Source organism: Trachurus japonicus, chromosome 20, assembly GCF_045865225.1.
Source record: "Trachurus japonicus isolate A0001 chromosome 20, Traja_1.0".
Taxonomy (NCBI): Eukaryota; Metazoa; Chordata; class Actinopteri; order Carangiformes; family Carangidae; genus Trachurus; species Trachurus japonicus.
Window position 1 is genome coordinate 25,944,415 of NC_140926.1, and position 13,042 is coordinate 25,957,456.

The 13,042-nt window shown below is 39.4% G+C and overlaps 1 protein-coding gene across 1 annotated transcript in view; it reads left to right on the forward strand.

Moving 5' to 3' along the window:
• Window positions 1–12,446, forward strand: part of dipk1c (divergent protein kinase domain 1C) — a 52,705-nt gene extending 40,259 nt beyond the window's left edge. Inside the window, exons 2-8 of the mRNA XM_085763507.1 lie at window positions 2,324–2,527; window positions 2,613–2,666; window positions 2,767–2,948; window positions 4,704–5,013; window positions 8,783–8,947; window positions 12,030–12,104; window positions 12,197–12,446. Of these exons, the coding sequence (XP_085619633.1) occupies window positions 2,324–2,527; window positions 2,613–2,666; window positions 2,767–2,948; window positions 4,704–5,013; window positions 8,783–8,947; window positions 12,030–12,104; window positions 12,197–12,406 (1,200 nt within the window). The 3' untranslated portion in view covers window positions 12,407–12,446. The remainder of the gene's footprint in view (window positions 1–2,323; window positions 2,528–2,612; window positions 2,667–2,766; window positions 2,949–4,703; window positions 5,014–8,782; window positions 8,948–12,029; window positions 12,105–12,196) is intronic.
• The last annotated feature ends 596 nt before the right edge of the window (window positions 12,447–13,042 follow it).

Sequence of the window (13,042 nt, forward strand, 5' to 3'; positions counted from 1 at the left end):
CTCCGTTCTGATCTAGCCCCACTGGACTTTCAAAGTAAAGGTGACGCAGCTGAAAATTAGTTAGGCTAAATAGTGAAACAGCGGCGCCTTTATAGCCGATTTTAGGATGAAACTCTGAACATAACCTGAAACAACAGATTTTTCTTTTGCTGCGGCCGCCATTGTCTCCTGTCTTGTTGTTGTTTTCTGTCTGCTCCGTGTGCACGCCATGGATGTATTATATTAACGGTGCACGCGGGTGAGTCTGTAGCTGTTTGAGTGACAGGCACGTCGCCGCTGCCAGGGGAGTGACTTTGATTGACAGGTCAGGTATCATGAATCAATCCGATTGGATGAAAAAATGACCCAAACGCGCTGATTGGCCACGGGCGCAGAGAGCTGCGCCCGGAGGAGAATCTTGAAGTGACCAATTAGAGACCAGCATGAAGTCACATGGAAGCCAAAAGTTTAAGAGCCCACATACACACTCATTAGGCCGGCGCCCCTCGCTATTGAAATGTATGAAACAACCCAGAATAAACCCAATATGGAATGGAAAGGCTTACGAATTTCAAAGTAAAACCCATTGTATGAGTGAACACTGAACAGATATGGTAATTACTTTTTATTATATTTATGTTTACTGTGTCTACACTTTTTTCCTGAAATTTTGATGGGGGCGGCGCCCTAGCGCCCCCTATTGACCGGCCGCCACTGCTCCTTACTTTTAAAGATGTTTCTCCTGACTAACACACAAGCATCTAATACTTTCAAAAGATGTCTCCTTCCTCACCTCCTCTTGATTTTGTTGACTGTGCCTTTAATTTAGGTCCAACAAGATTACACTGCGAAACAGTGGCTAGACTAGTGAAACCAGAGGTTTTTGTGTGACCATGCCCTAAAGTCTAACAGTAAACAGTGGAATCTGGTCTTTACAGCACAAACATGGTGGAATGAATGAGGTAAAACCTGCATTAGCTACAATAAAGCAGCGGTGCTGGTCCAGTGTGTGATGGTGAAGGTTACCTGTAAGACTCTGAGCTGCTCACTGACTGATGTTTGTGTTGGAATGTGGGCAGCATGAGGATTAGCCGGGTAATCCCCTGGACCAGGACCAGGCTAATCCTCCGGCTCGACCCGCACACCTCAACTGGACACTGAGCTGCTCAGACACTACACAGGACACAGGTGTCTGTCTGTGTGTGTGTGTGTGTGTGTGTGTGTGTGTGTGTGTGTGTGTGTGAGAGAGAGTGCACATGCTCATCACTGTGTTCACTCAGATGTAGAATCTCCCTCAGATGTCCATGGGTAAAGAAAAAGAAAAACAGAACCAGGTAAAGAGAAGGATTTGTGTCAAAATGATGAAACAGAACGAGCTTGCTTCAGTCTGTCACACAATTTATCAACAATTGTAGTTTCAGGTTGACTTTATTCTCTGTTAGGAGTTAAGGTGAGACACTACAGGCAAAAACATTGTTTCTTCAAGCACTCATCAATTTTGACATTTGGGGCTATTTTGCTTCCTCATGTCTTCTTTCAAAATAGTGAAAAGAAATGGTAGAAAATCCACATTAAGCCGTTTTTTGTTTGTTTTTTTTTGTTTTTGCTTTTGTTTTTTTTACTTCATCAGTAGATTTCTCTTAAATTCACCAAAAGTTAACATGCTGTGACATGTGCTGTGCCTGTTGTCAAGTAGCTCTCCAAAAAGGCCATTTCCTTTCTATCAGCAACAAATCGTAAAGGTATGATGACAATAACAATCTATGGAATTTTACAGTAAAAGGCCGTTTTCTCAAAATAAGTTTTCCTCTTACTCTGAGATAGAAATCTCCACTTCAGCAGCACTTACATCAAACCATCCATTTTGATCCCTTTCTATATTCTGAAGGTTTTTACAGAGGGGATTATTGATATATCATTCACAGCCTGATTTATACAACATTTTATTCCTAAAAACTGGTGACAGTATTTTCTCATTTACAGAGTGATAAAAAGAGATATCCAAAATCCCCTCTTCTGAGTCTAATATGTCAACAAAATAAAAGATAAAACATTAAAAGGGGCTTTATCCATTGTTCAGATTTCTGCTCTGGAAATGTATGCAAGTTAGTGCAAATTGAATTAGATATTGCCTATTTACATATTTACACATAAAATTGGACAAAACTTGTAATACAAAAAATATTTGTCTTAATGGAAGTGATCAACTTGGGAAGTTTCATGGTGATATATATTTAAATTTTTACTCTATTCACCTGTAGAATTAGCAGGACTAATGATTCTGGTCTGACTTAAGCCTGTGATGCTGTTTGAGGTTCAGTGACCTTTCTGTTTTGTTGCACAGTGTCTGGAGTTTGGCGAGGGCTCAGTGACGGGCGACATGTGTGAGGATCTGTGTGTGCTCGGCCTGGTGGAGTACAAGCGCTGCCTCTACTACGAGAACGGGAAGAAGGTGATAGAAGCACGTTGGAGAGGAAACCCAATCATCCTCAAGTCCAAACTGGAGAATTTCTCCTCCTACGAGCCACTGGGGATTCTGGACTACCAGGTAATGTCCGCATTTTTTATTTATCCACTCAATTTAGGGCCAGAGAACACTGAAAATGATTCATAATCATCTTTTCTCTATTCAGGACACAGCAGAGGAGCTGTCCCCTCTTGATGTGGTTTTCTACGCCACCCTGGAAGTAAGTTACAGTATATCAGACGTTTAGTGCTAATAAAGCCACTTATCAGACAAAAATCTAAGTTTGCAGTGCATATTACTGTAATGTCCTCTGATCTCAGGTACGAAACTCCCTGGGGCTGGCTGAGGAGGGTGAGGATGAAGAGGGAGGAGGAGGAGGAAGTAACAGCTCTCTGGCCAGACTATGGGGGAAGAAGCTGCAACACAGAGACAAGAGCTACTCCAGAGCAGAGCTGGCCTCCCTCTGGTCCCTGCTGCAGCAGGAGGAGTACACCTTCCTCAGGTAAAACCACAACAACACCTGAGACCTGGATCCTCCAGCCAAACCTGTTGCAATGGTGGCTCGAAGAAAATCAGTTTAATATCAAAGTCCATCATATTTCTCATGCAGATCTTCTGATGATCTGATCCAATGGCGATGTCGGAGGAAATTTCAGGGTGTCACCTAAATAAATTAGAGTTTGTCCTTTGGTGAATGAAATGTCCTCTGCTAAATTACAGGAGTCAGGTCAGTAGTTGCTGATATAATTCATTCTTGTTGATGGGTATCTTTAGATTTCCTATAATTCATTCAGAATTTCGTTCCAGCATCACCTCCAAAAGAACCCAAACGTAACTATGTACTGAAGTCTGACCACATAAGGTTGTTTCACTGGAGGACGAGGACAAATAGACTTTTTTTTTCTTGTTTTTTTTTTATTGGAGGGCACAGACACTCAGACACCAACAGGCTGGAAGCCAAAACTCCACTGAGTCCAAAAATAAAACCGACGAGGCGAGGTGACCTGTGCTGCTGCTTATCTGAGGCCTGCAGACAGAGCTGCAGTGACAAATGGAGTTCAGATATTAAAAAAAAGAGTGTGTGTGTGTGTGTGTGTGTGTGTGTGTGTGTGTGTGTGTGTGTGTGTGTGTGTGTGTGTGTGTGTGTGTGTGTGTGTGTGTTAGGGGAGATAGGTGGCTAAACCACAGTGGATTTGTCTGACCTGAAAAGCATATTAACCCTTGCACCAGTGTGTATGACCTGTTCCACTGGAATATTAAGGCTCATAAAATGGAATCGTATTATGTGTGATGGCATCAGACTGTTGTCACCAGTATCACTCATGATAATGTTCAATAAATGTTGAGATCTACTCAGAATCACAAAGATGAACCACACTTTGGTGCAATATCAGAATATCAGAGAATCATCCAACACTGGAGGATTCACTCTCACTCTGTAGACAGTGAGTCCAAGTATGAACTGTTATGGCGATCTATGTAGCCAAGTCATTGTTGTGAGATGATCAACATTTCTAGTAGCCTATTGTGGGTTGCACGACTAAAACTATCATGTTTAAAAAAGACAACTGTTCTGACTAGCATCACTAAAATTAGAAACAAAATTAAAGGAGACATATTCTGCCCCTTTCCCACAAATTAAAATAGTTCCCAGGTGTCTTAAAGACATGTCTGTGACATGCTTTGGTCAAAATCCCCCAAGGATCAAACATCACAGCTCTTTTCATCCTCTCTAAACAGCCCTGTTCAGAACAGCTGCTTTCAGTGTCTGTCCCTTTAAATGCAAATGAACCACTGCTTGCCCCGCCCCTTCTACTGCTACCAGGTAGGGGTGGGGTTATCCAAATCTGAAAACTAGTTACATCATTACTTGACAACTGAGGGAACAGCTCGTAAAACCACACGGATTTCAACCTAGAGAGCCTGAAAATTACAGATTTTTTAGTCAATTCTCACAGTTTGGGGGATGGAAGGCAAAACAAACACCTAAATATCTGCCTTCAGAGAGTGATATTTCTATCATATGTAGGCTACGTGATGTGTGTTTTAAAACTAGAATAGCTAATACATTGCTAAGGGGGTAAAATTAGCATGTCTAAAATTAGCATGGCTATAGTAAAAGTAAGAGCTCTCTGATTGGATGTTTGTAGCAGCAGCTCTCAGGCCTGTAGTTGACTTCTTTAGTTCATCTCTGTATTTGTATATTCACTCAACCCTTGCTGCTCCTGAACCTTCATCTCCCACTTGGTTTCCTCAGAGTCCTGCAGGACCTCAGCACCCATGTGGCCAAAGTGTTGGGCTCCTGCGGTCACTTCTACGCCGTGGAGTACCTCTCTGCAGGCCACGCCTGGGACCAGAACATCTTCTCCCTGGAGGAGGTTGCCGGTCCCGGGCCACAGGGTCCAGACCCGTCCGGAGCCTATGGGAGGTGGACCACCAGGGAGATGGTCCACCGTATCGCGCTGAGCTTTCTGGACATGGTTTGGCACTTTGACAACGACTTCACTCACAAACTTCACCTGTGTGACATCAAACCTGAGAACTTCGCCATCAGGAAGGACCTGACTGTGAGTTTCATACACTTTGTGATTCACTTTGTTTGATACGTCTCTTCCAGAATGACTCACTCTGACTGAGCCTGAACGGTCTGAATGTTCTCTGAGAGAAGGAACAGGGTAAAAGCACAGCAGCAAGCTTGGAGAGAAAGGATCAAAGGGACTTTAAATAAAAAGCCATTAGAGATGGAAATTAGTGAGTGGATAGACTGTGGTTACGTGAAGTTTATTTGAAAATAATGTCTTTTTCAGCCAAAAGGAGAAATTATGACCCTGCTGGGAAAGAGATGGTCATTTTACACAGGAATAAATAAGCAAATGTATATATAGGCTACTATACATTGTCATAAATTTCAGCATCATTAATATACATGATTACTTGTTTTCATAAGGATTAGATGCCACAATTATTTACTCGTCAACATTCCTAAAATACTGTCACTTTCCAAAAAAGATTATGTTGGAACCATATAGACAAATCAGCACAACTGGCATGGAACGAAAACAAACGTAGCATTGAATTGGTAGGAGTTTAAATGGTGTGTGCGTCATTTGTATTGGGAAAAAAGAGATTGAAATGACAATTAATGACTTGAATATTCCAAACTTTTTCCCTGGTTGGTCATGTATTAAATAGATACTTAAAATATTTGTGTGTATATAATTAGTAATGCAATTATGTTTAAACCATATTTGATTTTTACACATCCATACAGCGGTGTTAATAATAATAATAATAATAATAATAAAGTTTATTTATATAGCACCTTACAACATCGGACAGATGATCAAAGTGCTTTACAGAAAAGAAATAACATTTCAGGTGACAAATGGCATGGAAAAAACAAAACAAGAAAACACAACAATAAAATACATATCAAAAGGTAAAAGTTAATCAATATTAAAAGCCAGTTTAAACAAATGAGTTTTAAGACGTGCTTTAAAAAGTGCCAAGTCATCAATAAAATATAATTCAGGGGGTAGGGAGTTCCACAGTTTTGGTGCCGCTATTGAAAAGGCCCGATCCCCCCACTGTTTGCAATTAGAGAAGGGGACCTCTAACAGGGGCTGTTCTGAGGACCGGAGGGCTCTACAGTGTCGTCTAAGTTTTAAACAATCGGACAGATACTCTGGAGCAAGACCGTGAATAGCTTTAAAAACAAATAATAACAGTTTAAAAGTGATTCTAAATTTAACCGGGAGCCAATGTAGTGAACAGAGAACGGGAGTGATGTGACTGTAACGGGAGGTGTTGGTTAGGAGGCGTGCTTGGTTAGGAGGTGTTGTCAAATTAATTAATACATAATAAGCATGATAACGTAATACCATGTTTATTTCTCTGACAATTATGGTACCAAGAAAATCTGTAACCGTGACATCCCTAATGCATTTGATTGCACAACAGACGATCTGATAAATGATGATGATGATGATGATCATATCAGCTCCACCTTCTTTGTTGGACAAAAGCTTGTGATAACCCCAGTTTAAACTGGAAAAGAAAAACATCTTCTACTGTTGACATTATTATTCAGTCTGAAAAGCAACAGATTGAATTATTATCTTTAACCAAAAAACTGTTCAAGAGTTGGAAGAACTTTTTAAAGAGCACAGATGAGCTTGGCTGAGTGCTGACACCCAGGACACAGAAGAAAGGCAGAAGAACCCCTTAGAACTAACTAAAGCCTCTCAACGTCAAACTGATCTGAGTCACCCTCAGATAATCTAAACTCAAACCGTGGACAGAAAGTTTTCCAACCCTCCACAACCAGCTGCTTTTCATACGACACCAGTGCCATTTGTTAGTGTGTGAGAGCTTCATGGATTGACTTTCAGCTTCAGTTCTGTCTTCTGATTACCTGTTTCCCTCAGTGGCCAGAATTTCCTTGATGATTGTGAACTCAGAGTCCTCTATGCTCGTCATCCTTCTGTTTGTGACTGAGAAAAACGCAGCTGTTGAAACTTTAGTAAGAATCTGACTCATGTATTCTCCATCATTTCTCCGTGATACGACCATTAAAGGTTGAAACGTTGCTTATTTTGGTGAGTGGAACGAGCCCAACGGATAAAAATGGACATTTTTCCTGCTTTTTTTCCTTGTGGACAGAGCAGCAGTGAGAAAGTCAAGCAGAGGTCTTTGGTTGTTTTCCCATCGTTATCAGATGGTTTGATGGGTTTAGCAGCAAACGGAGCCAGACTGTCATTAATCCAGCAGCGTGTCAGGTCTGTGCTGGGCTCTGGGCCAACAATCACAACTCTATCCAAACTGTTTTCTCTTTCACTCGGCTGGATGCTGATTAGTGGAGAATGAGCAGTTAAAAAAAACATGGCATTTGTAAACAACAGGCTAATCACCTTTCTTACAGTGTTAACAGGATCAGTGTTGTTCCTGCTCCTGAATACATTTAACAACTCAGACTTTACTGCACCAACGCTGTAAAACAAGAGCTGCAGTATAACACTTACCTTGAAACCAGCAGCAGCTTCTACACATGCTCATTTCATAAACACACAGTAAACACAGCTTCCAGTGCAGCTGGAATGAATCATTTTATATATCCCACATTTGTCTAAGTTGTATGAATAGGCAGTGATATTCTGTGGACTTGGAGAACATTAAAAGCATACCTGTGAGAAGAGAAAGAAAGAGAAAAGAGAGAAAGACAGAGAGAGAGAGAGACTGCTGACTCACTTTAAATCTGATGATAAAATGTATCTGCACAGCCTTTGTATTTCCTTTTCTTTTTTTTAAAGTGTTTATTTCACACCTTTACACAGTAACCAGACAGAACAAACTCACACATCAACACACCAAAACAGCAACAACACAAAAAACAACAACACCTGGCCTGAAAGGGAGATAGACGAAGCATAGCTTTTAGATTTCCATCCCCATTTACACACTAAGACACCATCAAGACATACATAACAACAAATAAATAAATAATAATAATAATAATAATAATAAACAGAAAAAACAAGCAAGCAGACAACCAAACAAACAAACAAACAAAAAAACATTGCGAACTCCCTCAACAGTCCTAATTTAATTTAATTTAATTTAATTTATACACGTCAAACATCTGCTGTTTAAACTTTCTTTTAAACTCACTTAGACTTTTACTGTTTCTGATGTTTTCAGCCAAACTGTTCCACATAGTTACTCCACAAACTGAGACACACATAGATTTAAGCGTTGTCCTTGTGAGCTGTTGTGCCAGTTTATGTTGACCCCGGAGGTCATATCTCTTGGCACTTTCCCTTTCACAGAAAAGTCCTTGAATAATTACAGGTAATTGATTATGTTTCGCCAAATAGGCAATTTGTACAGTTTTTAATTTAATCAAATCTAAGAATTTCAAAGCAGCTGCCCTCAAGAACAAGTCATTAGTATGTTCATTGTACTTTACATTGCATATAATACGAATAGCTCTAGCTTTTGTGTGTGTATTTACACCATCTTCATACACACTTGAAGTCATAAATTATAATCAGTGTATTATATTTAGAAAAGTATTTGTAAAACAGGTATGGAATTATAAGATGTGCACAATAATATTTGAAATCCTAAATAATTAATGAAGTGCACAATGAAGTGATTAGTGTATAAAATACTTGACCTTTTATTTACAGATCACACGTAAGTGCACTTTTTCTTTTATACCTTTGTTTGCACATTCAGAGTCTGTACATTCTATTTCAAGGTGTCGCCGTCACGTCAGGATTTAGAAACACTTAGACGTGATGAGCTGGAGTCAGTGTGCTGTGCTGTCTGCTGCAGGTGGTGGCCATCGACGTGGACATGGCCTTCTTTGAGCCCAAGATGAGGGACATCCTGGACCAGAACTGCAGCAGTGATGACGACTGTAACTTCTTTGACTGTTCGTCCAGGTGTAACTTGAACAGACGCAGGTGCAGCCCTCGCCGTAGCAACAGCAACCTGCAGGTAAGACTCCCACTCACTCTTTCCCTAAGCCCTTACTTTGTATTCACTACCTGTACTTCGCTACATTCACATTCACATCCACAAACGTGCATTTTATTTTTCACTCTTGTTCTGGTTTGGTTTTCTCTATTTCAAATAGATAGTTTCTTATTATTTGTTAAAAATATTTTTTTAAACAAATATGGTTGAATATTTACAGTCTTATCTGTTTATATTTTTTGTATATTATTTAACACAAATTAATTACACAAACCAAGTAGCCAGAGATGTTTGTGTCCTGACTTATCTATGAAAACTAGAACTTTGTTGCCTAACAGTGGTTTAGGAAAACATCAGATCTGGTGATTATTACATCATATAAATATTAACAATAGCCTACTCAATATTTTAAAATACAAAAATTCACCTTCCATGATGAATTCAGACAGGTGAGGTTGAGTCAATTAGAATTTGGTGATCTTTTATTTTAAGAGATTGAAAACAGATAAAAACAGAAGCTGCAAAATTCATAATTTCATCATTTCATGTTTCAATCCCCATCCCTTCATTGCATTATTTCTTTGTGTCATATTCAACATGTGTGTGTCCACTCCTCTTCTGCACGCTCTGACCCGCTCAGACAGAAAATGTAATGAGGCCTGAATGCATTCGTGCCGCCATACGCGAGCCTGGCTCCTAATAAGACGCTTGATAAATTACAGGGTTGTCTGTTTCTCCCAGACTCAGTGATCCATCTTTCACAACATTTAATTATACCTGTGCGAAGTAAAGAGACAAGTGGAATGATAATTAGTAATTGGAGGAGCTGAGGGCTGAGCCTGCTGCCGGCATGTTGCGTCTTTAAATCTGTTTTTATTGGAGATGCTTCAAATACATTTGCACTGAATCATTTCATAGGCTGTAAAAGTTTTATATGAATCTATTTTATTTTTTATCAATATGTGCACATGTTTTACTGCAGGTTTCAAATTCAAAGGAGAGAGAGACTCAAAATGTAAATCAAGAGAAAGCAGTGAAATGAGTCAAACAGGACGTTGATTTTATTGATCTTCTCAGAATTTATCTTTTAACGTTTTTTTTTAATTAATATTTATTTTTGCCTGAAGTACATTTTACCAAGAGCTGCAAAGAATGAAACATTGTGGAAATAATTTTAAAAAGGCTTTAAAGGCTGAAATGCTCATTTCATTACAGATTTACAGATGTAAATTAGCTTAAAGCTACAATCTGGTATAGTGCATCAAATGGCAACATTTATGTTTTAACTGTACATTGTCCCTTTTAAATAAATTAAAATTGAAATTGAATTGAGATTCTGTACACTAATATCATGAATCCAGACTCAAGATGAAAAATACAAATGTTTCTAATTCGATTTTTTCTAATTATTTTAATTCATTTATAATTCAACTGAATTAATTAACTGTTATTTTTATAGTTGTTTGGTTTTCTATTCTCAATTTTTAATATAAAATAATGACAATTTCTTCACAGAATCAATATATTAGAGGTAAAGATTCAGTTTGGTCAGACACTTTGGAGGAATTTCACTGTCTTGCCTTTGACTTTTTATCTCATGATTATTTTAATTATAAATTATAATATTATTATAATATGATAATAAATACAAATATCCTCTGAGCATAAATTCATTATCTTTGATTCAATGTTAAATATGTTTCAGGGTTGTTGTTTTGTTTTGTTTTTACAGTAGATAATCATTTTTATTATCCAATAATTTTGAAGACATTCATTAGTTTGGTTATAAAGTAGCTGCAACACATCACAGGATTTTAGAGCTAAAATTAGATTAATTATATGTAGCAGAAATAGTTGTTGATTATCATTGATATACATTTTGTTTCGTTACATCTCAGTATTTTTGTAATTTATGATTAACTAGATATGAATTAGTACAATAGCTTGCTTTCAGTTATTATTATTATTAGTTTTCGTATCGAAGGAAATGCCTGCAAAGCCGAGGCGGACATCACCATCACCGCCATCATCACCATGACAATGCCCAGACAGACTCTCATCACCCTGCTGGCTCCTGTATCACATGTCATATGATATAAGATACCTGTATTCACCTGAGGAGGATGTGCTAATATGATACGCAGGGAAAATATTTTTCTATGGCTGATGACTGGATGGGATGCACAAACACTTAGAGATACAGACTGTGGAGGAAATGAGAAGTGAAAGGTGACCTGTGGTTACAGGTTATTAAAGGATGGAAACATATAAGAAAAATGAAGGAGAGAAGAAAATGAGAAAATAAAAAGGAAAGGTAAGAATGAAAAGTGCAAGAAAATATAGAAGACAGAGGATCCAGGTGTAGACCAAAGAGCAAGAAAATGAGAACAAAACCAAATAATAAAAGTGACAAACTATGAAATAGAAAAGATGATGGTGAATTGAGAGAGTGAAATAGACAGTAAAAGGAAAAATCGGGGGGGGGGGGGAGAAAAATGAACAAAAGATCAGATGAACAAAGGAGAAGAGAAGATGAGTGAAGACCGGACCAGACACTGGCACAGGACAGCAGTGATGATGACACGTCAGTGACACACTGCTCTCCTATTGGCCCATCTGAGGCTCCACAGGTGTCTCCTGACCATTATCTCCCATGACCCTCCTTGTGTCAATCACCTCCTCAGAGAAAGGAGCCATTGTCGTTTTACCTGTATGTGGGTGTGTGTGTGTGTTGTACTGACTGATGTGTGTGTGTGTGTGTTTGATAATGAAAAGTGAGGTGTCATCTGCATAAAAACAGATTCTCATCATTTACTCATCTCATCTTTCCTCTATTCATTTCTTTTTTCTTTTCTTTTTCCTACCCTATATGTTTCTGTTTCCTGTCCCCTTCTTTCACTCCATCTCACTTCCATCTTTTTCCTCTCCTTCTCTTCTCTCTTGCCTATTCACTCCTCTCTCTTCCTTGTGATTTAACCATCTGCTTATGTTTCCACTACTCTTTTCTCCCATCTCTTCTGCATCTCATCTGTTTTTTTTTCCTTTTTACTCCCCTTGCCTTTATTCATCTCATTCCTTCCTCTCCTTCTTCTTCTTCCTTCAGGTGATCTGTGAGAAGATTTTCAGACCATGGTTCTCTCCGACTCTGCTTGGGGCCAAAGCAGGACTCCCTCTGCAGGTGGCTTTTTGTATTTTCATCCCTTTCATTAACATTCTTCAACAAAAGCACTTGATGATTTGTTAATTACAAGTTCTGGTGGGTTTGAACAGGTGGAGCTGCAGCGAGCGGTGCAGGAGTGTTCAGAAACAGGTGGAGGTGTCAAGGAAAGAGAAGAGGACGGAGGGGGAGGAGGCGGCAGAGACATCCATCAGCACCTCCTCAACATCCTGACCCGCCTCCTCCAAGAGGGAGGGGCTTCGGGTGAAAGAGGAGAGGCAAGGGAGGAGAAAGGTCACATTCACACAGCACTGAACTTCTAAGGGGGGTTTCAGCTTCTCTAGAACACTCCATTGGAAACCAACAGGGACAATACACCATACACTCTTTATTCTTAATACAGGAGATGGACATGCACCTAGTGATGATTCCTGCAGAAAGAAAACACAGACTCTCATATACATGTTGGCTGATGGGACAGAGTTCACTGATTCATCTCAGGTTCAGACCTGCCAGTTGGGCCCCAGTCAGCTCCAAGGACAATGGAGTATGGAGGCTTTGTTGGATCATTTTTAAGACATATTAACAATAAAGCCATACACCACATGCACAAAAGTATGTGGACACCCATTTCCTTGTGGGCCTAAGCTGCAATGAAAGGGACTCTGAGTTGAAATGGAAGTCCTAGCCTCAGTCGTGTCCAGCACCCAGCAGGAATGGACCTTATCATCCGGCCTGCTATCTGGAGGTCCTCGGTGTCCTCATATTTTTGGCATTTGAGGAAAAAATCACTTTGTTCCATTTCATCACAGTGAATCTGGAAACACGCAGCAATGCCTTAAGTGTCTCCTCATCAGAGGAACATGTCATGGATCCTATGCACACGGATCTTCTTGGAGTTTTCTTTCTTTTATTAAACCACTTAGTCTCAGTGAGATTTAAAACGCCCTCTCTCATTT